This window comes from Lepisma saccharinum, chromosome 15 (genome assembly GCF_977018435.1).
Source record: "Lepisma saccharinum chromosome 15, izLepSacc3.1, whole genome shotgun sequence".
Taxonomy (NCBI): domain Eukaryota; kingdom Metazoa; phylum Arthropoda; class Insecta; order Zygentoma; family Lepismatidae; genus Lepisma; species Lepisma saccharinum.
The window spans coordinates 2,170,581-2,198,019 of record NC_139243.1 but is presented as its reverse complement, the minus strand read 5'-3'; the positions used below and the strand labels follow the sequence as shown (position 1 = coordinate 2,198,019).

Here is a 27,439-nt window from a genome sequence, read left to right as displayed (position 1 = left end):
TGAAAGTTGGCCAGCCTACTTGCATATTGTATGTGGGTGTGTCGTGTATTATAAAATCAGTTTTCATTATTTACATTTGCAATTTCACTCTTTACTCTACATACCTACATACATAGTGATCATTTGCAAATGGTAATTTATGTTTGGTACACTGAATCACGATCTGTTTAGGGTCAAATACAGCATCTCGTTACATCCATCAGCCTCAAATATGTCAGGGAGAAGGATGTATTTTAATTTTTTTTAAAAAATAGGAGAAAAGGATCTAGCACAGAAAATGTAAAATAGCCCAAATAAATAACACTACTTTTCAATAGTCTGAAAAGAAAGAACAAGATTTAATTTAACAATCAAAATTTATTATAAAAAAATATCATATCTATAAACAGGAGTGTACATCCATAAAGCTGTGCTTCTAGCCAAGAAACACCAATGAAATAAACAGATAAACTGCACCTTTTCTTACACCACCACAACAACAGTCAACAAAAGCAACAATGCATGTGACAAATATTTCAACAATAATACTAGATTACTAACAACACAATATTTTGCATCACATCACATATATATATATAACATACAAACTGTCATTTGTAATAAACTACAACAAAGATTAGGTTGAAACAAGCAATTATTCCATCGCAACATTCATGTATTTTTTGCACATTTTGTATAAGATGCGAAATACAATTGTGTGGAGGATTAGGAATTGACTTATCACATGTTTTCTAAACAGTTCCTGGAATACAATATCAGTCCAAACTAAACTTATAGCTTGTCATCTCTAAAATTAAGCAACTAAGATCTTTACCATAAATAAAATTTAATAATAAGAAAAGAGGATAAACTTATTCCATACACTAAAGGAACGTTTAGAATAAATACATTACTTTCTAGCTTCCCCTCATATATATTTCTCACACACATAAAATGGTGATCGTCAAGCAACAAAGGTCCATGTAGAGCACCACAGACTCTTCAGCCAACACAATCACACCAGTTACCAATCAGTTTTGCATCAAACATAACATAAATGCAGTATTTGTTTAAAAAAGTAACATTTTCAGAAAAACTTACAAATCAAAGAATAAACAAAACCCTTTTTTTGTTATGTAAATCATTTGGTTTAATACAAATAACAACAACAATACATTACAGAAACACTAATTCTGTATGTTTTAACATTAGAAAGACAAATTTAAAACAAATTACATGTTTGAAAAAATAATGAAATCTATGGTGGCAGTTCGTAATGTGCAATTGTAATACCTTACAAGTAGCACTACAAATATAATTAAAAACTTTCGACAGAGATCATATTCCCATAAGAGCACACTCAATAAAGAAGAAAAAATCATGGGAATGGGAAGACAATCGCAAAAGTTTTTAACCCACAAAATTTGTTACAAAAACTTTAATACTAAAACAAACAAAATGAAAATTTGTTTTAAAAAAATAATAAAAGCATTACTTCAATATTTGTCTTCATAATTTCAAATTCAACACTACCACAATGCCTGAAGGCATGCTATATCCATTACAGATGTTTAATCTGTAACATTTGGAATATGACATTTTTCTAACTTGGAAACAAAGAGAAGGGGGAAAAGAAATTTGAAGAGACTTTTATTGTTTTCTATCTTTTCAGTTACTTGATGTAAGCTATGCCCTCGCCTGTTTCATTCATTAAGACTATGTCTTCACCAGTATTACATAGAAAAATATTTCTCGACAATCGGTTGGAAACTGACATAAATGGAGTGTAGCTGCCATGGTAAGTAAAATATTTTACATTGCATCGATGGTAACATTTTCTCAATGGATAAGAAATGGAATGGTACTGGAATATTTATGAATTCTACTTGTCAATCTAGAGCCACATTGTTCCAGTTCATAGGGAATCAACCTCTAATAAATGGGTGCCTGGGAGGGGTATAAAGCTGGCCAGACCGTGGTACTGATCACATCACCTCCACAAATAACTGAGGCTTTCAATGCGTGGGGCTCTACACCCCTCTATATGCTTTCACAGCACGTTGCCCTGTGCAGAAGGTGGCATTTCTGTTTATTTGTCAATCTACAGATTAAGTCAACCTCATGGGCATCGGGACGGGGGGCGAATGGGTCGGTGGACCCCCCGCCCTGGAAATTGACATCGTTCATTTAAAGATACAAAAAAGCTGAAAGTTTGTTACTCTTATTGTTAAGAACAGAAATAAAGTTCATTCAGTTAGTATTCAAACAGAATAATAAAAGTAAAAATGCATTGGGTCGAAAACATTGAGTGAAAAATACAGGAACAAGATTATATTCTACATTTCATCCAAAGAACAAATGGTTCCACAGTTTTCAAAATTCTAATAATTACAATTGTAGGTGAGAGGTCACACAACAAACTTTATGAACAAAAATTTCCCCTAACATTTAAAGCCTTTTCTTGCACGAGACGTACAAAGGTTAATATCAAAATGCTTTCAGATACTAACTGCATAAAAAGCACAAGAAATCATGGAAAATAGTTGTGCTGGTATTCACTCGTTTGGTGGATCGAGTCTCCACATTTATATGAATACAATTTTTTTTAAATAATTTATAATATTTATTATTGTATAATGACATTTATAACCGTGGTAATAATACTCATTGTTATCTTTTCTGCTATTCAACTTTTATCATTTGCCCCCCACCCCCTTCAAAAATTTCTGGCGATGCCCATGGTCAACCTACAACACAAATAAATATTAATTACCTAGCAATCTTTAGATGCTTTTTTTTTAAATGTTTAAGAAAGTAAGACTATGCTTTTTCGTACATTCAGTTAGCAAGTCTAAAGTAATAACACAAAAGTAGTGTTAAGTCAACATGCTGCACAAGTCACAAAGTGGTATGAAAGAGAAAAGGCACAGGGTGCTGAGTATGTTTTATTCCTGTGTGACATTAATGTGCAAGCACAGTGGCAACTTCATGGACCCACCATACAGTCCAGATTTGGCCCAAGCAACTATCCTCTACCTTTGAGGGTAAAACTTCACTAAACCTACTAACAGTTACATCTTTCAAAGGAAATGGGGATATAAATAGGAACTAAAGCGGAACTATACGGAATCTAATCATGTTCTACAAATACAACCAACTACCTACTGTGTTTACACTACCATAAAAGATCTGAATACAGTCTATTCTCATAACAGAAATTTACTACATTTATTCACATGACCTGCCACATTGTTTTGTTTCTTCACAGATTTAGATATACATGTAAGGAATGTGTGCGAGATGATGTAGGAATGATCTTTGATATCTGGATGTGAATTTTGTGAGAAGTGCACCACTGCGTAGCAGAGTAAGAAACATAGTGCAGACAACAATGCTACAGGTGCTGGATTCACTGATCTTCACTAGTTGTTTCGCTCTCTGGAAAGAAAAAAAGATCAGAAGGAAGAACGGAATGCTCGTTTCAGCAAGGCCTAGTTGCTAGGCTTTTAATATACATGATAATAAGAAAAAACTTGATACTGATTTCCCAATGATCGAAAATTTAGCTAGCTAATATCATTCTTAGAACTCCACTTAACCAAGTTCTTAGAATATTCACTTCTCATGTAAAAGTAATAACGGCAGAATTGACTTGTGGTAAACAAAAATTTTATCTTTCTGAAAAAATTACAACAATTATAACAAATAATTCATAACTATAGTAAAATTTAGTAATAAAATCTGTATTAATTTTAATATCTACCAATTGAAACCCAAAAAATTGCAATAAGGAAGTGAAATATTCCATTAGCTTCTTACTGTAGTAGATTTGAACTGAAAATAGTTCAAAATATGACCATTTCCTAGCATATTTCATGGCCGTATTTAGAGGGGGGTTTTTAGGGTTCAAACCCCCCCGAAACTTCTGGCATATTGGATTAATGGAAGCTTAGAAAAAAAAATTGACACATTTTCAAAAAAATATTTGAAGTTTCACAAAAATACAACAGCGAGACAATTCTGAAATGATCGAGCTAGAATTTTCAAACATTTTGAATTCTTCAATTTGAGCGAAACGGGTTTAATTCTCAGAATCGCAGCCCACCCGCGACCCCTTCATTTTCACTTCTGTTGTCCTCTTTCCAGTGCTGTTCCTATATCAGACTGAAAGTTCCCTTGTGGTTGTCCCAAAATTCCCGTTCCAACTTTTAAATTCCCTGTTCGATAAGGGTTTAAAAACCCCTTTATAAGAGTTCAAACCTAGGATATCCAGCTTCGTAGTGCATTACATTCACTACTCTTCACCCAGCGGTCGATATAGTACATACATTTAACCTATATGTGGTCTTATAAAGGACATACTTGTATAGTGTGTAGTGGTTGTATTGTATCACTCCCTAAGATTACATGTTTATTTTATAAAGCCTCTCTGAATGCTTCACTTTGACCAGGGCATTCACTTGTTTTTCTCAGTTGTCTCAGCCTCTGAGGCATGTTTACAATGCACTGTGTTGCGCTATGCAAACCTCCTGAGCCATCCAGGAAACAGGTAGTTTCTTCTGCCTATGGAGTCAGCGGTTTGCATAATGGCAATTAAAAAACACGATTCGGCATAGAGGAAGAGCTCGATGGCCTAGTGATATAGAGGTGAGACAAGCTGAGAGGGGACGGACTTTTGGATTGGAGTGCAGAAGGGAGAAGTGGTTAGGAGAGCAGTAGGGCAGAAGTGGAACGACGCTCTAGTCAACAAACTGAGAAGCAAACAGAGGACTTTGTATATTCTATTCAGCCTAATTCTTTAGATAGACAGGTAATTATCCTAACACCCAGCCATGATTCAGGTTCAAAGGTTCACAAAACCCAACGAGTGACCATTGTCTTTTCTGCAGTTTAGTTCCTTAATCTTATTTGTACCTTTCGTATTGCCAAGCGTTAACTCGTCATGCCAATGACGAGTGCTCTCATCAGAGGATGAATGATGAGTAATTTACATCACCCAGCAATTAATTGCACAAGGACTGGTTCAGATCCCCTCATTCTTTAGAATGACACAGTATATAATGTTATTTGGTAAATATAGGAACAATATGAGCATCGGAAAGTGGGATCGAACTGGTCCATAGAACCCCCTCACCCTGAATTGACATCGTTTATTGCAAGTTACAAAATAGCAGAACGTTTGTTAGTTTTATTGTTAATAACGAAAATAATGTCCAGTTAGTACTCGAACAGAATAACCAAAGAAAAATGATGTTAGATCGAAAAATTGAGGTTACAATACAGGCACCATGTTATGTTTTACCATTTAATCCAAAGAATAACTGGTTCCACAGTTTTCAAAAATCCAAAAATTAAGTTTTATGTGAATGGTCAAACAACAAACTTTATGACTAAAATTTCTCTTACTTTTAAAGCTTTTTCTTGAGGTACCTAAAACTTAATAACAAAATATAATAACTGTGCATCTCAGTACACACTGCATGAAACGTACAAAAATAATAATAATATAAAGAGTTGTGCTGCATATTCACACTTCTGATGGATAGAGTAGAAAAGTCTCCTCAAGGATATAAGGACAGCAATAATAATAATAATAATAATAATAATAATAATAATAATACGTTTGTATCAATTAGTTATTTATAATGAAATTTTAATTATTATTAATTAATAATTATTATTGTTATTATTTCTATTATTCAAATTTCTTGTGATGCGCATGGGAACAATTATGAGTGACCCCCCCCCCCCCGAAATCTTTTCCTGCCTACGGCCATGTCATATTTAACATACAATTTCTGTAACTACCATTAATGCTCAGTATATCAAATTGAAGTACAGTTTGTCCACAACAAATTTAAAATTTCTTTGTTTTTCTTTGTTTGTTCAAAAACGTAATTCTAGTACACTACCACAAAAATGTTGATTCGTTGGCAATTTTCTGGTGACAATAATATATTAAGCTACTTAATCAATGTATAAACACCTGTGGTGCAACAGCCCTTGAGTGCCAAGGAATATCTACTGAATACCAGCTCACTCCCACCTACCAAGGTGAAAGATCATCTAACCAGTTATGGTGTGTCATGTGGTCAGCACGACGAACCCCCGGTTGTTGTTGTCCATTATGCTACTCATTCATAGCTCCCCAATTTCCTCACGATGGTGGGTGGCTATTGGTCCCATACACTGTCCGAAATTCCAGGAGAAAAGTTATTATGCCTCCTCCCCAAGAAGACTAGAACCTGCATGCGTCCCGTAGCCCAAATCCAAAGCCTCATGCACAGCCACGATGTGGAACTAATCAATGTATGCCACCAAAAATTATTTTGAAAATTTGAAGGACAGAGGTACTACTTAAAAATTCAAGAATGTGATATCTTTAGCTCCACAAATGACAACAAACTTACTTCTAACAAGGGAGGTTATCTAAATGTCCCCCTCCGATTTTCATGAAACTTGGCAGATGCATAGAGGGGCCCACAGGAAAAAATGCAGGTTTTTTTTTTGTTTCGGCTAAAAAACTGTTTTAGGGGGCAACCCCCACCCCCAAATGTCAAGATAAGGAGAAATTGAATTCGGGATCTGACCCCGAAACCACATAAATATGGCATAGGAAGAACACGCACAGCACAGAACTGTAGGATCGTCGGTACCAAACAAAAGTGCTATCATAAAGGACGATGGCGGTTGAAGTTTTGTGCTAATAGTACTGGCAGAAACACAAGTGGGACACTTGATATATGAAGTGCACATCACTCGCAAACACAGCTCTGTGCTGTGTGTGTTCCAATTATATGTGCGTGTTCTTCCTATGCCATATTTACATGGTTTCGGGGTCAGATCCCCACTTAAATTTCTTCTCATCTTGACATTTCAGGGGGGGTTTGCCCCCTAAAAGAGTTTTTTGGTTGAAACACAAAAACACGTATTTCATCCTTTGGGCCCCTCTACACACCTGCCAAGTTTCATGGAAATCAGAGGGGGACACTGATAATCTCGCTTGTAAGTTCATTCTGACTTTACCTATATCTCTTGTAGTTTACTGTTCTTACAAGCACAAAAACACAATTTTTAATGCAAAAACAAGTTGCAAATAACATCAAAAATTGTGTTTTTGTGCTTGCAAGAACCATGAACTTAAGGAGAAATAATTCTACAATGCAAGCAATACATACATGCAAGAAAAATTTACCTTCAGTTTCATCCATTTCTGAAGCTGATGATTCTTCAGGCTCCTTAAGATCTGGAAACGGGTCCGCAATTGAACGAGACTCGTCACACGTGAATCCCATTACCAGTGCATACCTAGTACCTCCAACTACGCGTTCAACAAAATGGCGGTTCTCTCTACCTGATGTAAACATTAATAGCCTTCCTGGAAAACAATAATGTTTCTTGGTAAGTTTGTTCATAACATGCAAAGGACTATTTCATTTCAATGTAAAGTTTGAAATTTCATAAGTTTTAATTTCTAAGGTATTCAATATTTTTTTCTTGGTTATTTCATTCCGTGTGTATCTACAGTAAATCAGCCTTTAGAAGTAATGAGTTACAAGTAACAGGTACTTTCTAAAACAACAGCGACAGTAATTCCATTACTTTTGTTTGTTTATTTAGGTGGTTAATTATTTTAATTTATTATAATTATTTATAATCATAATTATTATTATAATTCCATGAAAATTATTTCAACCTTTGATAGGCATAAGTTAAGAAACTCCGTTACTTTAAAAAAAGAAATTTTCCCAAGACTTGTGTACACCCTTCTCCACCACTAAAGGTCCCTGGTTTAAGTTTTGACCTTGTCATCTAAAGCCTGTTCAGTGAACAAACATCAAAATTCTATTTTTGTCTCTTTTTCGTCGAACTTATCAGCTTGGTCCAGTTGCCATGGTGAGGGGATATTCTCATGACATCTTGCATTGCCACATTTCTTACTTCGAGTCAAGGCAAAGCATGGCGAAGCAAATAGTTGCCGCCGCGTAGCAAGAGAATGGGTCTCAGATTCCCTGCCTCTCACTGAAATGCGAGTAAAGGGTGCATGTTGACAGCAAAAGGTCTGTACGACTGGACAAAAATCAGGCATGTAGCAAAAACGTCCCCCCCCCCCCCCCTTGGAACTTCCACAACTGGAGGTGAAAAGTTTGGGTTTCCTGAAGTCTATTCTTTGGCTGGTTGGGCTTTACAGCACAAGGGTACATGTTTTACATTTTATTTATAAATAAATCTGAAATTCAAATTAAGATAACTGAGCAGAAATATGAACGCAAAAGAGGAAGATTGAGAATTAATCTTCTGTTAAAGATTTCCAAATCATCACTGAAAACAAACGGTTTTAATGAAAAGATAGAGCCTATTCACTTGAAATTACTTAACCTATGCAGCAAGGGAAGGAAGAAGACCAATACCTTTTCTAGGTTCCACCGTTCTGTTTCCTTCCTTGTCCATAAAGATAAGTCTTCCTCCTTGAAAATCTTTTCGGAAATCTGACAGATAAATTATGGCTGAATAGACAAATTCTGGATGTGTATACTGAAAAATAATAAAGATTGTCATTATCTAAAATTTCAACATACCCTTATAATTGCAAAATTACAATTATTAAACAGCAGAACATTATTTTCTATTCACTTATAGATCTCCAACGCAATTGTTACACCAAGTATTGTATTTTGTCTGCGTATAAGATGCACCCCCAATTTTGGACACATTTTTGAGGTGACAAATTTAATACGGGGTGATTCAAAAAGAATCATCCAATTTGAAAAGGCTATATTTAGGAAACCAATCAACATAGAATCTTGCAGTAAGTTGTAAATACACGTTGGAACATCAATTTTGCTTACAGTTGGTTTTACTTTCTTGCAGGTAGATCCCTTCCTGTTGCAGCTCAGTCTTTAGTCCACATCAAGAAGGCAACACAGTAACAAAAAGCTTTCTGCGTTCTCCACTTCAACAAACGTGAGTCCGTTACAGCTGTGCAGCATGAGATTCGTCGTAAATACGGTGCTACACCACCTGCTGCTCACAGTATTACACGTTGCACAGTTGTAACGAACTCACATTTCTTGAAGCAGAGCAAGCAGAATGCTTCCTGTTGCTGGGTTGCCTTCTTCATGCGGACTAAAGAATGAACTACACCAGTAAAGCACTTACCTGCAACAAACCAAAACCTACTGTAAGTAAAACTTGATGTTCCAACATGTATTTTACAACTTACTGCAAGATTCTATGTTCATTGGTTTCCTAAATATAGCCTTTTCAAATCGGATGATTCTTCTTGAAACACCCTGTATTATAATTAATGTACATGTACAGTATTTCAAATCTAAAGTAATATGTATAGATCCACTAACCCATCTGAAACAGCAGTGACGCTAATGTCGCTAGTTAAAGTTATGGGGAAGCCTGTAGTTCGCATATTTTCCAAGATTTCAGAAATCTTGGTGGATCAATACTGTAGATCTAATTTCAAAAAATTACTTACCTAATCTAACTAGAAAAGAATACATTTTAATCTTCTCCGCCACACACTGCAAGGAAATTGTCGAACTTAGAACAGAGAAAATTTCCAGAAATGGAGGTAATAAAAAACTGTTTTTCAGACTTATTTTTTTAAAAAAGAAGTGTGTCTTATAAACGGTAGTTAAGAGCTGCCTCAGTGTGTGAGAATGTGTTGTCACAAAAGGCTGAGGGTTCTAAACCATTTGAGTGTCCCTTCGTCAATTTCATTTAATCGTCAGTCATCCTCATAGTTGCAGTAAGCAAAAGGCAACAGAAGAAAAGCATTGTAAAAGAAGAACCTAGATCATAACAATGGTATCACTAAAAGAAGCTATTTTTTTAACTCTTAAAAATATCAGTGGCGAAGCTCCTATGAGGCTTTTGAGGCTTAGCCTACCCAAAAAATGTTGAAATTAAAATTTCTTATACACTGTAACAATCAAAGTTCGTTAAAACGAATTAAACTATGTAATCCGAACGTTTGGTTCCGCCGCTCCTTCCAGATATCTCGTCAGTCAGGCCAGAAAGAGGAGAGCGCGTTCGGTCCGAACTGTGAGGCTTTTGACGAAAAGCCTCGCGTTTAAAAGGCAGCTACAGCGTGCGCTCTGTGTAGGTGGGAGGGGAGGGTAAGGGGAGAGGACTGCCGATTCGCTGGGTGAAAGCGGCTAGCCTCAGAACCAACCTGTTGTGCTTCTAGTCTTCTTGTGCAAAGTGCGTCGTTCACGCGCTGCATTGTTGAATGTTAATTTACTTCAAGTGCATGCGCGCGTGTGTTTGAGTGTGTGTCACATAGTGTATTTATGTTATAAAAATACTTGTATAATACTGTGAAATTATGTGTTGAAAACTCTAAGAGGATTTGCAGTGAAATAAATGTAAGTGAACAAGACTTCGTGGCTCACAGATGCTTAACCTATGAAATCTTGGACACACTGACTGTACAAATGGAAATACGTTTTGGAGATCTTGAAAAGATAAAATTTGTTGAATTGGTAGACCAAAATAGCTTTGGGGGATATAAACTACATTTTCCTGTGATGAAATAAAATAAGCTTCTGTCCACGTATCCATTTTTCAACAAAGAACGATTAGAAAATGATTTAAAGAATATCTATGCTGATGAAGAAAAGCATTTACCTCCTGCAGACCTTCTAAAATTCATAGTTAGCAATGATCTTCAAACAATCTACAAAGAAGTAACACAACTTATGAAGTTGGTCTTGACATTCCCTCTTACAACAGCTTCCTCCGAAAGAAGTATGAGCACCCTCAAGAGAGTAAAAAATTATCTCCATAATTCAATGAAAAATGAAAGATTAAGTTCTCTCAGTACAATAGCCATTGAAAAAAAAAACTGGTTAAAGAACTTTCTATTGATCAAGGCTTCAAGGAAAGAGTAATTGATACTTTTGCGACCAACAAGAATCCACGCATGGACATGCTGTATAAAAATAAGCAGATTTTTCAGCCTACCCAGTATTTACGCCTTAGCTTTGCCACTGAAAAATATAGGTTTTGAAATGATTCTAGAATATTCCTGAACATTTTTACCTATTTTTTACATTACCACTGGCTATTCATGACAGAAAATTGTTTTGTTTTCATAAGCTCTGCAAACATACAAGCAATAAGGCAAGCATTCATTTTAATAGCCTAATCTTAAAGACTATATTTGCTCATATCAATAATGATAATAACCGTGTAGAGATTTAATATGTACCTTATCCACCGATGGACGTCCATAAAATCCCTCGGTCAAGTGTGGTGTAGCCTCAGGGGTCATCCGCGAAAGAAATGTTGGTTGCGTAAGATGTATTCTAGTACTCAAAATTCCAAAGTGATTTGCTATAGCTTTTTGAATTTTTCCTCTAACAATCCTAAAAATATAAATTAAAACATGGCCACATTTATTTGTGAAAAAATGATGCACTTTGCAAGTTTCACACAAATACCTTTCAGTCAAATGTTTGTCTTACCTATCAGAGAGCAGGAACAAGAGGAACACGGATCACAGGCTTCCCACTGGCATTGCCACGGGATAAAGCGGAGTTAAGAACAGGTGTACGCAGTAGGAGGAACAGGAGTATATCAGCAAACTGGATGGTCACAAAATCTGGATACCAGATATCCAGATTCCAAATTATCTGATATCCATTTCAGATGCAATGGAATATCCGATATCCGGATAAAACTTTATCTAGATTTGGTCATCCCTGAAGCAAATCCGTTGGAAACTGGCAAAATGTTGGAACTTTCATAGTTTTATTTTTGTGTGCGCTGCGTTTCCTCTTGTTCCTGTTCCCTGACAGGTAAGATGAACAAAAAAGTATATGCTCATTTGGTGAGGTATTTGGAAGTTCGTCTTCATTTCATATACACATGAAACATACAGACGTATCCACGTGACTGTTTCTTTAATTCAATTAATTTCGGTGACCCCTGTCACCATCCACATTGAAACTTGTAGTACTCCACCTCGCAAACTTCCAGTCTGTGTTGTTAAGCAGATGACTGCTAGATGCACTGCTGTTTGAGTTTGCGTGTGTTTTAAGTTTACTTTTTACGCACAAATAGAGTAATCGGGACTGGACCAACAGTTTAAAGTGGGATCCAAACCACTGTGCAGTGTGCCTCTAGCAGGTATTGAACCCAGGACAGAACCCCTTGATTACAAGGTGACAACATTACCACTACCTGACAGTGGTCACTGAAATTAATCAAATAAGCAGGTACGTGGATACGTAAGCATGTTTCATGTGTATAATATCTTACCACATCTAGTCCCATAACATGAATCCTCTTTATTGTTCAGTAATAAATGATTCAAAACACGTGAAGGTATGTCTAATAATATTAATAATCATGAGTTACACACATGCAAACACAGTCTAATGGAAAAAATAACAAGTACGCATGATTCTCTCAGAACAGATACTATATTGGTATATGTGATATGACTGAAAAATTACTTACAGCACTCATATGTATAGTTAAAAAATAAATCAGATTTTTAACAATGGTCAAAACTAAGAAATTACATATTTATTACAAACACAGAAAAAGCACAAATTCCCATGATCTACTGCACCGGCTACTCTCAACTCTTAACACCCGTAGCTTCAGAATTTCCACCTAGTGTGTTATGGAATACATGACACATACAAATGGTTAGAAAGTAGAAGACACCAAGATTTATAGTTAGCTTGTAAGAAAACATGTAGAAGGTGGTATGAAGTAATGAAGAAGCAGCCACAGAACCACATTCTGTTAGTCCACCACCAACATTCCATTAGGGTCCATAAAAATTACATGATTACATACCAAACTGTAGGCTCTGCTATCATTTACTTATGCTGACTTTAAAGCAATTTCAAATCCAAACATTGGTACTTTTCTTCCCAAGAAAGAATTAGTTTTCTGAAATACTTCTCTCAGTCAAAAACCCTTACAAAAATTGGAACCTAGGAAGAAATAAAAAGAACATTAGAGAAAATTAAACTTATTTATCTCATTGAATTCTTCATATTTGAAAGGTTTCTCTGCTGGGAGATGTGTAGCAATGAAAACAAGAAAACCATACGTGTGGGAATGGGGGGAGGTGAATGAAGGTGGCAGATATAGTTACTACACGAAACTTTGAGGTGTATTTTATGCAGCATTCAACTCAAAATATACAACAGCACTTCTCTTTAGATGTAGCAGTTTAAGCCATCAACAACCTGGTTGTTGAATAATCAAGTATTCTCACAATTTGTCACTACTCCCTGGCCATTTATGCTTAAAACTTACACTTTAACATCTGAAGTTATTTTTCTAATTTTTTCCAATATAATTTCAGTGTTATTTAAGGAGAATTGTTAGGTCATCAACTTCTTGGTGAGGCCATCACCCTCGTCTCATAATAGCTTCATGTGGCATCGGAAGCATCCACCGACACATTAAGCACTTGTGCATGAGCCAACATCCTCTCCTTGAAAACAACTGGTGACAATGGACTGGAAGCAACATTTTGTTCTGGCATTTTCGTTAAATCAGCCCACGTCGCAATATGACAAAGAGATATTTTTGATTCAAAATTTTCTCTTTTCGGAGGAAGGGGCAGAGTAAGTGTACATTTTTTGAAAAAACATAGCATGTTTCCCCTTTGCAAATTCTGTGGCTGATATAAAACATTTTTTGGAAGAGAGTATAATTTATTTAATCTGCCTTCCACTCAACTTGGATTTGTTTAAATAATCTCATTATAATTCGAATTAAATTTAATATACAATTCATAGATGATTAACGCTTAACTTTAATTTAATTCAATATTTATTGTCAGTCTTGAATGTCTCAAAGGTAAAAAATTCCCACCGTGGCCCTCTGTAAACAAGCCTTTATGATTGCAGTAGTCAAAGGTAAAGTTTCCCTTGCAAATAGCACCGTGCCATGAAGGCACATTTAGGGGATGTTGGGGTAGGGCCTCTCATATTCTTGATCTCGGGCATTTTGGAGGTGATGTGATCAGCACCATGCTCTGGCTACCTTTACCCACCAGGTACCCATGTTGATTTGAGGCTTGATGAGCCCCGGAGAAAGCTGGAAATTCTGACCTTAGATCACACACCCCGGAAATCGAACCCGGGTCTCCCATGTGGCAGTCACAGGCACCCTACTGACTAGACCACCTTGGCAAGTAATAATAATAATGCCAAAATCTCTTCCAAATGGAGTATCTAATTTTAAACACATTTCTTTTGATACAGATGTTCAGAATGTAATGTCGGTTAACAGACTGAAAAAGAGACGTACTTGAAGAAATGCTTCTGCAGTCTTGTAATTTTCTTCTATCAAATCAAGATTTTTCAACCTTGTCAGTGGCTAACACACCTGAGATATTTCCAGATGTGGCGGTGATTAATAACTGACACATCTGTCTCCCCTTGCATACTGACTATCACTGTGGTACTTACCACAAATACATGTATATTCTATGATGGTGTATTGACAGTGCTTGTAATTGTGGTAGTTAGTTACTTACACCGCAACCATCAATTCACAGGTATTTTCCAAGGACAACTTACCAATGAGAACCTGTTTGTTTTGGTATTACAGTTTCTAAGACACAGGTAGTGACCGTGTCAAAAAGTCCAACAGTTTTTTTTGTAATTTGTCTTTGTCTAGTGCAGTTTATCTTCTCCCTAATTTCAGCTCATATAGGTATTACATTACATGGAATTCAACGCTATCAAACAAACAAACATGATCCATAAATATGTATGTGCATATAAAATATATCAAATATCCTCCTTACTTGTATAATTCAAAATCAGCTCTCTTAAGGAACAAACTGACTTGGTCCAAGTAGTGAATGTTTATTATGTCTTCTCCATGGGATAAACTTCCTGTTTTTAGATCCAGTACGGAAACTCCACTACCAGACCCTCCTACGAAAAATGCCCTCTCCGCCATACTTTGCAGAGATTGGGTTTCCCCCGGCGTGATCAGCCTGTCTGCTACTAGACGACCGCATTTGGATGTAACACATTCTGTAAAACACAAATAATAAAACTTCTGAAATGGATGCAACTCGATGGGATCGGAGAATATCGTCACTTTTGAAAAATAAGCATAATAAAATAACTCCACTTTTTGTGAATTAAAACAAAGAGAATAATCCATTATTTACTAGTGTTTCGTACATGAATGTTGTTTGATGCATTAACACTTTAACTTGAACGTCTGATATAAGTTTTTACATTTGATACAGAAAATTAAACCCCCAAAATCTTTAGACGACCTACTCATATTTTGTAAATACATTTCATACTTGAATTGGCATTTCTTCAGTTAGCTACACCTAGGGTTACCAGACGTCCAGTTTTTCCAGGACATGTCCTACATTTTAGTCTTATGTCCGGCATCCAGGTGGAATTTGAAAAATATCATAAATGTCCTACATTTTGAACGTCACGTAATATTAATTAGGAAAATACACAAGTTAGTTAAACAAAGAGAAATCATGCAAGTTACAAGTCTATGGACTTCGCTCCCCAACTCAATGGTGAAATTTATTTTGATTCAGTCGTTGCCCAAAAAGAAAAGAAAAGTTTCTGCTAGAAGATTAAGGTCAGATCTGATGATGTCACTGTTCACTGCCCGAGCGGAATTTCTTGCCTTAGGGTTTATACTGATGGAAGAAGGTGTTTCCATTCTTATTCAATATTTTGATTGTAAAGCAAGGGGTATAGAGATCAAAGTTATTGAACTAGAAATTACCCTGGATTAAACTTCTGGAACCATTTCAAGTGACGGTAATTGCTGAATATTGGCTTGCCATTCCAGATCATAATGAGAGAGTATTTTCATTACCATCAGCACAACAGAGCCATGGGAGAAATATTCTTTTCAAAAATCTGTAAAAAGTTTGATACTGGGGTTCAGTATAATTTCAAAGAATTTCACTGTTCAGTCTCTCATAAAAATAGTTTGACTATACGTAAAATTTTGATAAAAATTAACTCCTCTGAGAAGTTAAAACATGTAGTAAGAAATTCATTGTTTAGTATTGATTAAAAGTTTCAAAATTTTTCATTTAAGAATTCATTATGAAATCATATTTTTTAAAAAAGCTGAAAATTTTAAATTTCTTTGTAACATGTTCTGGAAATTCTTCTTTGTAGCTAATCAGTGGTGATTTATTCATTCTTGGTTTTGGACTTTTAACCACTGTTATTTTTTTTAAAAAAAATTACCAACATTTCGGAGGCTGAATCTGCCTCCGTCTTCAGGGTAGCATGTAGTCTGTTAAATCATATGGTGTCTATAAATGGTTGCCCTGGAGGATTATTCTCGGTGGCCTAGGCTCCACCTCGTCTATCGGTCACTAGGACCTCTATATACATTAAGTTGCCAGGGAGGATTATCAGTGGCCCAGGCTCCACTTCGTCAGGTGGCCACGTCAAGACCTATTTTTGTATGTTGGTTGCCAGGGAGGATTATGTTGCAGTGGCCCAGGCTCCACCTTGTCAAAGGATTGATGTTGTAGGATATCGTGTCATTCTATAGAATGAAGGGATCTGAACCAGTTAGCTGATGGGGTGATGTAAACTACTCATCATTCATCCTCTTGATGAGACCACTCGTCATTGACATGACGAGTTATTGCTTGGCATGCGAAAGGTACTAATTACACAAAGGAAATAAACTACTGAAAAGACAATGGCAACTCGTTGGATTTTGTGAACCGTTGAACCTGTATCATGGCTGGGTGTAGGATAATTACCTGTCTAACTGAAGTCTCTGAGCTGAATGAAAATAGCGAAGTCCTCTGTAAGCTTCTAACTTGTTGACCAAAGCGTGCTTCCACTATCGACCTCCTGTCTTGCTGACCTCCTCTCTCTACCAACTCAATTCCCAAAGTCCAGTCACTTCCCAGCTTGTCTCACCTCTATATTCCCTGGCCATCGAGCTCTTCCTCGATGCCGAATCGCCGAATCGTGTTTATTATAATTGCTACCATGCAAACCGCTGACACCAAACCCAGAAGTGTTACCTGTTTCCTGAATGCTCAGGAGGTTTGCATGGCACAACACAATGCATTGTAAACATGCCTAAGAGGCTTGAGACAGCTGAGAAAACAAGTGAATGCCCTGGTCAACATGAAGCGTTCAGAGAGACTTAAAAATAAACATACAATCTTAGGGATTGATACGTTCGCGCCCTCTAGGAAAAATTTTCTTCTTTGAAAATTTAAAAGTCAAATCGCAAAGCTTGGCATGACTCAGGTTCGCCAATTCCATATATTTTCTTAAAAAACCCAAATATACAAAAGAAAATCCACCAAAACATACCTTCCCTTGTTTGCCGTAGCCTGAAGGAAAGAAAAATTTTTATTCCCTAAACTCTATAATGAATAATACCCTTAATATTAACAAATTCGTATGTTTATACGATGTAAAAAACAATAATATATACTATTATAGGACTAGAAATCACAAAGGTTCGTGTCGTTAAGCGAAAAACTCTTAATGTACCACATTTTGTGCGTACGTACTGTTTATTATGTAGAATTGCTCATCCATTTGTTCCTAGTCAAGAGTCTGTGATGCCTCGCCACGCAGTAACGACTCTGTGTGTTCCGCGAGGCTAACGGCTGGAGCATCTTGCAAGATGGAACAAAATTCACAATGTTGGTTTATATTGCCGCTCGATATAAACTCTTTAAAACAAAAAATACCTTAAAAAGGTGCACAAGTAAGTACACGTAAGTAAGCATGTAAAACATTGTCACATCTCACTGTTTTGTCCGTGTAAAAACCTGATCATATCAAAAGTGCGTATGTTTTACGAACTACGTAGCACTGCACTCCTAACATCGCCAAATATATAAACTTGCATGGCTGTGTTGCACATTCCAATGTATTATTATACAATATTCAAATGCATATAGTGAGTTACACTGAAAACTGTCGCTGGTAAAACTTAATTATAGCGTTCAATTTCCTTTTCTACATTAAACTGTACACTGTATACATATATCTGGCTTGGTGATTACCTTTGTATGACTGCACACAAAAATTATTAATCTTGCAAGTGACAAAACTATGTGCTTGAGTTATAAAAATGTTCTGCGAATAAATGTGTCGCTTTTAACATTCCATGTTGGTGAAAAGGAAAGAAAAAAATATATATCACAATAATAACTGCATGCTATAAACATATGCATAAAATATTGTCACTAAAGCATGCTTTCTAAAATGTTCGAAAGTGCTATAATTATGTTATTTGTATTGCTTGCATGTCCGTTTATTATTCAAAGTGCAAAATTTCATCGTAAAAAAAATTATGCACTAATTGATGCTAACACTGGTCACTTGACACCACTGGTGCTTGTCGCTTCCTTGTAGTATAATGTAAACTTGAATGCATATGAAACTGGTTCTCATGCATGGCACAAAACTGAAAATGTATATAAGGGCTATGGAAAAATATTGTTTCCCATAATGCATGTTAAATAACCAAATAGATACACATGATAGGAGCTCGCATGTGTATGTGTAGAAACACTGTAGCACAATTCTGTAATTATTGTTTGTGACCAGAACTGCTGTTTGTATAATGTATGTTTTCTCTGCTTCCTCTTCTTTCTGGATTGCTTGTCGTCTTGACTGCATTGGGGCAATGTAAAAATGTAGTAAATTACCCGTAGAACTTGGAAGATGGGGAAAAGTTGTAGTTCGAACTGCAGTGTGGAGGGAAATTTATCTAGCTCCATCACTAGGTGTTGTTGATAATGTGTAGTCTGTTATACTGGGAAATGTATGGTTGACTACATCCTTCCTGTAAAAGGTAGTCTCCGTGTAGTAATTAGAAATGTCTGCATGTCTCCCTCAAATTGGTGGTGACGATTCTCTTCTTGAAATAGTGCTTAAAATGTCTGCATGTCTCCCTCGTAGAATGGTAATCAGTCTTTCTGCCTGGTAATAGACTGCCTGCGGATGTCCGTCATGAAAAATGCCCATGGATGGTGTAGGCATTGCTTGTCCATGGTGCTCCGTATAGACAGGTTAGGTTAAAAGGAAAAATTATGACAAAGAAAGGAAATTGCAATAGGATGGGTATATATAATTCAAGTATGCATGTACACAAAACCAACTAATTTCCACTGCCTTTTCTTTAAAATTAAATTAAATTGTCTCATCAAAAATAGAATATGATTAAAATAAATTGATAAAATAATTGCCATAACTCTTTGAAAATAAATAAGGAAAATTTAAATAAAATATCCAACCGTAATTAAAATATTAATGTCCATGATTAATGTGTTGCCTTAACCTATTAATTATTACTGCTCTGCTCTGAATTAATCTGTTTCGCAAGCTGATGATGCTTATAAAAATAATATCCTAAGGTTGCGGTTAATAACACATTCCAAATAACAAAAACTAATATAGACATAGGCAAAGGGTTTAGAACTAATTCTTTAAATGAAATGCTCTTACTAATTGATTGATTAAGTTGTTTTAAAGCAAGTTCAAGCGAAGTCCATTGGGGAATAGTGAAATCAGATAAATTCTTGGGAATATTAAGTAATAACTCAATTTCCTGCATTTTGACTTGTTCGAAAGCTAAAATTCTTGTGTGTAAAATTTGTTGATCCACAATAATCTGTGAAAAATCCTGATAATTAAAAAATAGAGATTCCCCTTCGTTAAGCTGAATTGATCTGTGCGTGTTCAAATTATTATTCAAATTCTGAATAACAATAAATTGACCTGAACCTGATATTAAAATACCATTACGTGTCCTAATAAACTGAAATAATTTATTGTCAGTAATAGATTTCACTTCAAAATTACAAAATGTAGAATTAATAAACAAAAGTAAGTGTTGCAAGCATGTTCTAAATTCTGTTGAAAATTATAAAATAAATTATTATGTTGTGAACCCTTAAAATAAATATATAAAATTTGTGTTGCGCAAAGCAAGCTATTAGAGTGCTAAAAGTTGCTTTGACAAGCCTCTAATGGCCTCCTAATAAACAATAGGCCGGTGCAATTTGCCGTGGTTCATATTATGCAATGTAAGACAAAAAATTTCAGTAAATGCTACTTCTGAGTTTCGTTGAAACTCCAGATGGTCACAAAATATGGCATTAGGGAATTAAAAAAGGTGATATTCAAATTTGAAACACAATAAAAATAATAAAACTTTCTCTATTTCAAATTTTCTTTAAACAAAAGAAATTTATCCACTCAAAACTTCTTGAGTCCGCCGTATACCTCAAATCACTTGGTCGTGTAAACAGACCCGCCGCGGAAAGGTATACTTGATCCATATAAGAATGGTGTGTCAATCCCTTAGGTATGTTTAAACAAAATAGATAGAGAATAGTTATGCTATATATTAAAATATAAATACAAATTACTAATTATTACCTACTGTACTAACATTAACATGAAGTTAATCAGTAAGAAGTAATGAATTTATTGCTGCATTGTCGAATAAGGTGCAAATTGGGTAAGTAAACTAAATTTCCTAATAATAAATATTAATAATAATAATAAATTCCCAAATTATAACATTTGTGGTAAACCATTCTGTTTAAATTTGGAAAGGCTAACGATGCCATGGCGACTTTTGCTGCACATGCCTGTGCCAATCACCGAGGCTTAGCCTGGGCCTGTTGCTAATAATCTTGATTACTCTATGTGCATAAAGTGCTAAAATTGCCCTTTTGTAAAATTTCCCTGATTGTATCAAAATTTCGTTTGACTTTATCCTGATTTAAACCAAATGTACGTCGATTTCCCAAAAAACTTACTTACTATAAATATCTCTTATGAAAAACGGGAAAATTTTTCGAGAAAAACGCAAAAAAAAAATTCGTCTTGTTGTTCCTTTGTAAAATTATTGGTCGTGATTAGTCTGAAGTGCATAAATGCGACGTTTTATGGCAAAAATTATTTATGTAGAACAAAATATCCCTAACATTGTTGACATAACGTTCTATCGTAAGAATCAAATTCTGATGGCTATATACGTAACTAAACTGATCCCATAAAATTTTAATGGACGACCGCCCCTGGCTGATGTAATCTCAATGCTAAGTGTTTTCTAAGCTTCTAGCGTGTTCAAAGTACTCGGGAGCTTCCGTGCGGAGAAAGGAATTCGCTGATACCAGACATTCTAAATTGTGCAAGGTTGCATTTGTGGTCGCTGGACGTAACTGAAAATTTCTCTATGGCGACAACGAGAGCTCTGCAAGTTCGCTGCCGTGATCGGCGACTTCGGGTACATTCGGGTTCCGTTCGGGAGGTGGAAGGAAAAAGGTCGCTGCTTCCAGCAGCAGGCAAAGGAACGGAGAGAGAAAATGCAAGGCGATGGTTCGCTGATACATTGAATGACGCGTAACTGTTTACAAAACTTTAACTTACTACGAACAAAGTCTAGTAAGCGCTGCGGGAGTTCGAAATAAAGTCAAGGTCTTTGAAATGACGTAATAAATTGGATGAAAAAAAACTTCGTTGCGCTTACGACAGCGTGTTACTAGAACACTTCCGCGCTCGTAATAACAACAGTTGGGAAGCTGTTAGCAAACTAAATGACTAATAAACCTTGCATAAGGTACAATCAAACGTAAAAAATGAATTATACTTAAAATTTAAATCGTAATAAATATAAAATTCTAGGCGAATGTGAAGTCGTAAAAAAAATATGGTCTGTAAACGATACAACAGGTTCGGGAACCTGAAAATTTGGCTTACTTTCTGCTTTTAAAGTAACACTTGAACCTTTCTCGACTTTTACTGGTGACTGATTCGCAAATGACTCTTTAACTTTTACAGCTGGCTGAACACAGTGTGAAATAGGCAATTCACTTTCCATTTTGCGACTGTTTTGAACAAAATTAGGATCCTTGCTTACGGCAAATTTCTGAACTCTATCTTTAATGGATAAAATATTCTTCGGCAAATCTATACTGTCGTCTTTAGTGACTAAACTATTTCTGGATACATCCTGAACTTCTTGTTGTACCCTGGGTTGAATAATAATGGACTGAGGCAGTGGAGGTGGCAGTGGCGGATGACTCGTTTTTAATGGTACCACTTCAACAATCGGTGCAATATCGTCGTAAATCTGCTCAATGGGCGGTGAATCATTAAGTTTGCTTAACGGTAATTCGTTGGTACACTCATGGTCATAAGTAATGGATTTCTTGCGTTGACATTGAAAATAACAGATTATGAAAATTATAAAAATACTAATAATAAATGTTGTTAATAATAAAATTGTAATTATATTATAAGGATAGTCAAAAGACTTGTTCAACAGATAAATTAAATTAGAAGCTTTTACGTATGGAAGAAATCCGTTTAAAATAACTAAAATCGCAATGATTTTCATGTTGCTTAGGCAATCAAAACAAACAGTTCTTCAAAACTAATACGTACTTTAAGCTTGCCTAGTCTAATTAGTAGATATTTTAACTCAACTTTTAATTATTTCTGACTCTAGGCTCAAATTATCTGCGTGATTTATTTATTTAATATAATTTATTTATTCTCTAAATTTATTAGCACTGTTTAACTTATGTTATTTTAAATTTTACTGCAAACTTATCTAATTTCAGGTGTTAACCTTATGTAAGGAAAAATTGAGTCTGATTTACTCCTGACTACCTGAAATAAAATAATAATTATTATTTATGCGATCTTTAACTGCATTAAAATACTAACATCACTAAAACTTGAAGAATCTTTAATTCTCTCAACTCATTCTAAAATATGCTTAGCATATTATTGTGGCAAAGTTAAAAACTAAAACCGTTGTGGTTTACTCATGATCATTCTGCGATGGCAGAATGGATTTCCAGGATTTTGGTCATGATCCAATATCCGAAGGAAAATACTTGTTAGTGGAGCGCAATAAAATCTCGACGTCGACGTCTAAATATTCATATAATATAAATATTCTCATAACTGGCGCTTAAAATAAACTTTGCTAATATAATCATATACCTTCTTCTGAAGAGTAACTATAAAATTCTAGTGATGTATTCGCTGAGCTAGTATTATTACATACTGCAAAAAAAAACTTTTGTGCCTAAAGCACATTATTAAATAATAAGTCTGCTTTTAATCTTTAATATTATTAGTGCTATTTTATTATAAATTATTATTATTCACGCGAGTGGATTTAAAATATTAGACCTGTTTCACTTTAATAAATGCCGTAACTTGGAGCAAACTTGCAATATTTATATTTAAGATTTTAAAACAATCTGCATTTTAAAGTGTTTAACATTCGAAGCTACAACGTGCTAAGGATAAATATTCAACTGTCAAACGAAACAATGTTTCGGACAGGAAAAAAAATATATAAATATAAACTAACAATAAAATCTCGTTAATATGTGAGAAACGTCCACGCCGTGTAATGCTCTCCTAATTCTCTTCTAGTTATTCAAAAATAAGTTGGCTGTGCCTAACTTTGCTTAAAGCATATAAGTATATGTATATCTGTGTACGGATTCATTCATTCTCGTCACTACTGCGTACCTGTGAACGGACATCTCTCGTCACTGCAGCCTAATAATACATCTATTACTTCTCAACTAGAACTTTTAATTAATCGGGCGGTTTATACCCTAAATCACGGTACGAACCTTGTACATGCGTGTCGAGGAATATAATTAGCGTTTCGTTTCTTTACATATTAACATGAATTAAAAATTTTCAGGCAATGTATGCGTAAGTTAAGGTAACGTAAGGCAAGTGACTATCTCGTATAAACTTGACTATCTCCTTAATCTAAGCTCCCTTCATGAGGTGCTAGGAGACTTCAGTCATTAAGAATATAAATGAGTGGTCCTCGGGGCCTTATTCGTTCCCAAAACTATATATTTATAAAATGTAATATCCTCGTTGCAAAAGTCTTAGCAGTCATAGTTCAAGCATTCTAAATCCTTTACAAGTTACGGTCAGTTTTAAACCAAATTTAAATTAAACTTTTAAGGAATTTCAATTAATAATAATAACAAAACAAAATATTTACTCAAACAAGCATACTCTGTGCCATAACTCGTTAAAATGCACCATAGTGCTGATTGACTCTGACTCGGTGGCACTAATTTATTTTCCTCATTCATAAATAACTTTAAAATCCACTTGTAATCCACGTTGTTAATTAATTAAAATATGAAGGATAAAAAATCGTTTACTGTAGCTTACTGCATCCTCATAGCCAACGTTGTAATAATTTTCGTATTCAAAGATTATGTAAAAAAAATTCTAAAATCACTGTCAATGCAAGAAATCATCAAATCTAAATGCCTTTCCCTTATTCCTTATTTAAAATTCTGGATGGTAAAATTTTCCCAGGTGGGAATTTGTCGTAGCCATGGTACCGGGTTCGTGAGTGAACCACAGAGCTACCAGGAGCAGATTGATAGGGAATCGTCCACGGACGTCCCTGGGCCGGCCACATTTTTTGATGAAATGGGCCTCCCTCAAATCCGACATCGAACCTTCCGCCACGCGGAATGCCGGACGCTCCTGATACCATAGCGCCAGCCCGACGCGGGTAACCGCGACGGAGCTAGGGCGCAGGTTCCTCCGCATTTTACATTTCGCTGATTACCGACCCAGACTCGAAGTCGATAAATTTCATCGCATTCATCCTCATGTTAGACTAAACATCTATCATGGCATATATAAATTCTTCTCCCCCCATAAATGCAAAAAAGCTTTAAGCCCTATGTATTCTCAAAATTGAAATATGGCAAGGACATAATGAAAAACTAAACAAATGAGCAAAATGTTTGGGGTGGGTAACGAACTAGCACTCCACTACGTGTCAAAATTTGGGGTGGGGTTCAAATTCTAAACTGGTTACAAAAACTAATCTTCCAATTTTCATTTAGTTCATGAAGAATTAAATGAAAATCCCAGAACCTCGACCACGTGTCAAAATTAGGGGTGGGAAATAATTCTAAACTGGTTGTTGAAACCTCTTTTCTCATCGCATTTCCGAAAAAATGGATGAAAGCCCTAAGCACCTCCATCCACGTGTCATTCTATAGAATGAAGGGATCTGAACCAGTTAGCTGATGGGGTGATGTAAACTACTCATCATTCATCCTCTTGATGAGACCACTCGTCATTGACATGACGAGTTATTGCTTGGCATGCGAAAGGTACTAATTACACAAAGGAAATAAACTACTGAAAAGACAATGGCAACTCGTTGGATTTTGTGAACCGTTGAACCTGTATCATGGCTGGGTGTAGGATAATTACCTGTCTAACTGAAGTCTCTGAGCTGAATGAAAATAGCGAAGTCCTCTGTAAGCTTCTAACTTGTTGACCAAAGCGTGCTTCCACTATCGACCTCCTGTCTTGCTGACCTCCTCTCTCTACCAACTCAATTCCCAAAGTCCAGTCACTTCCCAGCTTGTCTCACCTCTATATTCCCTGGCCATCGAGCTCTTCCTCGATGCCGAATCGCCGAATCGTGTTTATTATAATTGCTACCATGCAAACCGCTGACACCAAACCCAGAAGTGTTACCTGTTTCCTGAATGCTCAGGAGGTTTGCATGGCACAACACAATGCATTGTAAACATGCCTAAGAGGCTTGAGACAGCTGAGAAAACAAGTGAATGCCCTGGTCAACATGAAGCGTTCAGAGAGACTTAAAAATAAACATACAATCTTAGGGATTGATACGATATCAACCCTAAAAAAAATGAAAAAACTCCTTCAGTGCCGCTTATGTGCTACTGTCAGTCCCTGAATTAGTGATTTCAATAATTCGAGATATTCGATCTTTTTTATCAATCATTGATTATTTTTATCAATCATCGATTATTCTGAGAACATTTCAAACTGCCCATAGCTGAATTGTAACCTATTAATCGGTTGACGTTAATCGGCTACAGCAAAGAAAGAGTATCCGATTCATTCAGTTGTCGAATCGAGTTATTTGAGTGAGTGAAATCGTATGGTCCAACTATTAAGTACATAAGGTTCACTTTCCATGCAGTTAAGGAGAGAAATGAACCTAATGTGAAAATGGAAAACGGGCCAGAAACAGCGGTTAAATGTTTGTGAACGATTATCTTTCAGTCAGTTGAGGTTGAACTAGAGGTGCGTGTGGGTTGCTATGTGGTGAGCTCTCCTCCGGTTCTTTTGTGCACCTCGTCGCAATTTACGTGGGAAGGATATCTGTTGTCTTTTGCATCCGTGGGTTGGATTGTAGTTTAGTACTGGCATTGCTCTGTGATTCTGTAACCTATATTTGGGTGGAGTAAGCTGAAATTTTTTCTTTTAATGCTTTTGAACCGTAGAACATCAGTTGGGGGAGGGGGTAGTTGGCTAATAAAGCGGTGATTGGATGCAAACACTGGGGGGGGGGGGGGGGCAATGATAGTTCACTTTCTTTGGTGTTCAAGGCTTGAGGGGTGATGGTGCGGGGCCAAAGAGTGGGGAAACTGCCCTAATTGCCACGGCTGGGTCCGTTAATGGTTTTGCTCCGAATTTAGGTCAATTGTGACGACGAGGATGATTACATGGAACTGATTTACAGATTGTGGGGAGGATCCACACATGTGCCTGCCTCGGCTCGACCACTAAGGCGAAACGTTTCAGTACACAGACTATTTCAGTACGTAACAGCGCGGTTTAGCTGTCACACTTGTAAGCAGCATGCTCTTCTCAGTACAAGAGCTTCCACTGAAATGATTTCATCCTACCAATCTGCTACTTATATAGTTTCGATCACTGCGCAAACACAATCGATTCATTCAGTTCAAAATCACTCATATTCCAGAATCGTCTAAAAATCATTCATATTCCATAATTTGCTTCAAAATCACTCATTCCCACAAAATCGTTCAATTATTCATATATATTATTTTCTCAAACAATCGATTGTAATTTGATTGATTGATTGATTGATTTAGTTTATTTTACTTTGCGTTTTGTGCCTCTTGGCTAATTTGCGAAGATGGGGATGAGTGATGAAATTATGAAATTGATGAATGGACATTCACAAACAACCAAGCCCGACTGGGATTCGAACCCGGGACCCTTGGCGTCGCAGCGCGATGTGCTAACCACTCGGCCACAGGGTCGGGCGATTATAATTTGATTATGCCCATCACTATCCTGAATGGTTGTGGACATACAGTTCTACCCATTTGAATGCTGACTGGCCAAAGCAGGGTTGGAGATGTATCTGCAAAGGATGTAAACAGGGGTTGGTGTGCAATGTATATAAATAATCTCCAGAGACTGTGCGTGAGATCTTAGGTGTGTGGAGATATAGTGTCCGAATTGTGTACTCTGATCCCATTGTGTATTATGATTTTTGTAGTTTGTATTTTTATACAATTTTGTGCACTATTTTTTAGTGTTTATGTTGTGTTCTGTGGGTAAATGTATGACATGTTGATGCGTTTGGTGTTGTG

The 27,439-nt window shown here is 36.1% G+C and overlaps 1 protein-coding gene across 1 annotated transcript in view; it reads right to left on the bottom strand.

Annotated features, from left to right (window-relative positions):
• Positions 1 to 828: 828 nt before the first annotated feature.
• The window catches only part of LOC145999533 (2-oxoglutarate and iron-dependent oxygenase domain-containing protein 3-like), a 29,435-nt gene continuing 2,824 nt past the window's right edge, over positions 829 to 27,439 (bottom strand). The window contains exons 3-7 of the mRNA XM_083136513.1: positions 14,780 to 15,014; positions 11,207 to 11,363; positions 8,391 to 8,514; positions 7,175 to 7,357; positions 829 to 3,417 (exon numbers count right to left, since the gene is read on the bottom strand). Of these exons, the coding sequence (XP_082992639.1) occupies positions 3,389 to 3,417; positions 7,175 to 7,357; positions 8,391 to 8,514; positions 11,207 to 11,363; positions 14,780 to 15,014 (728 nt within the window). The 3' untranslated portion in view covers positions 829 to 3,388. The remainder of the gene's footprint in view (positions 3,418 to 7,174; positions 7,358 to 8,390; positions 8,515 to 11,206; positions 11,364 to 14,779; positions 15,015 to 27,439) is intronic.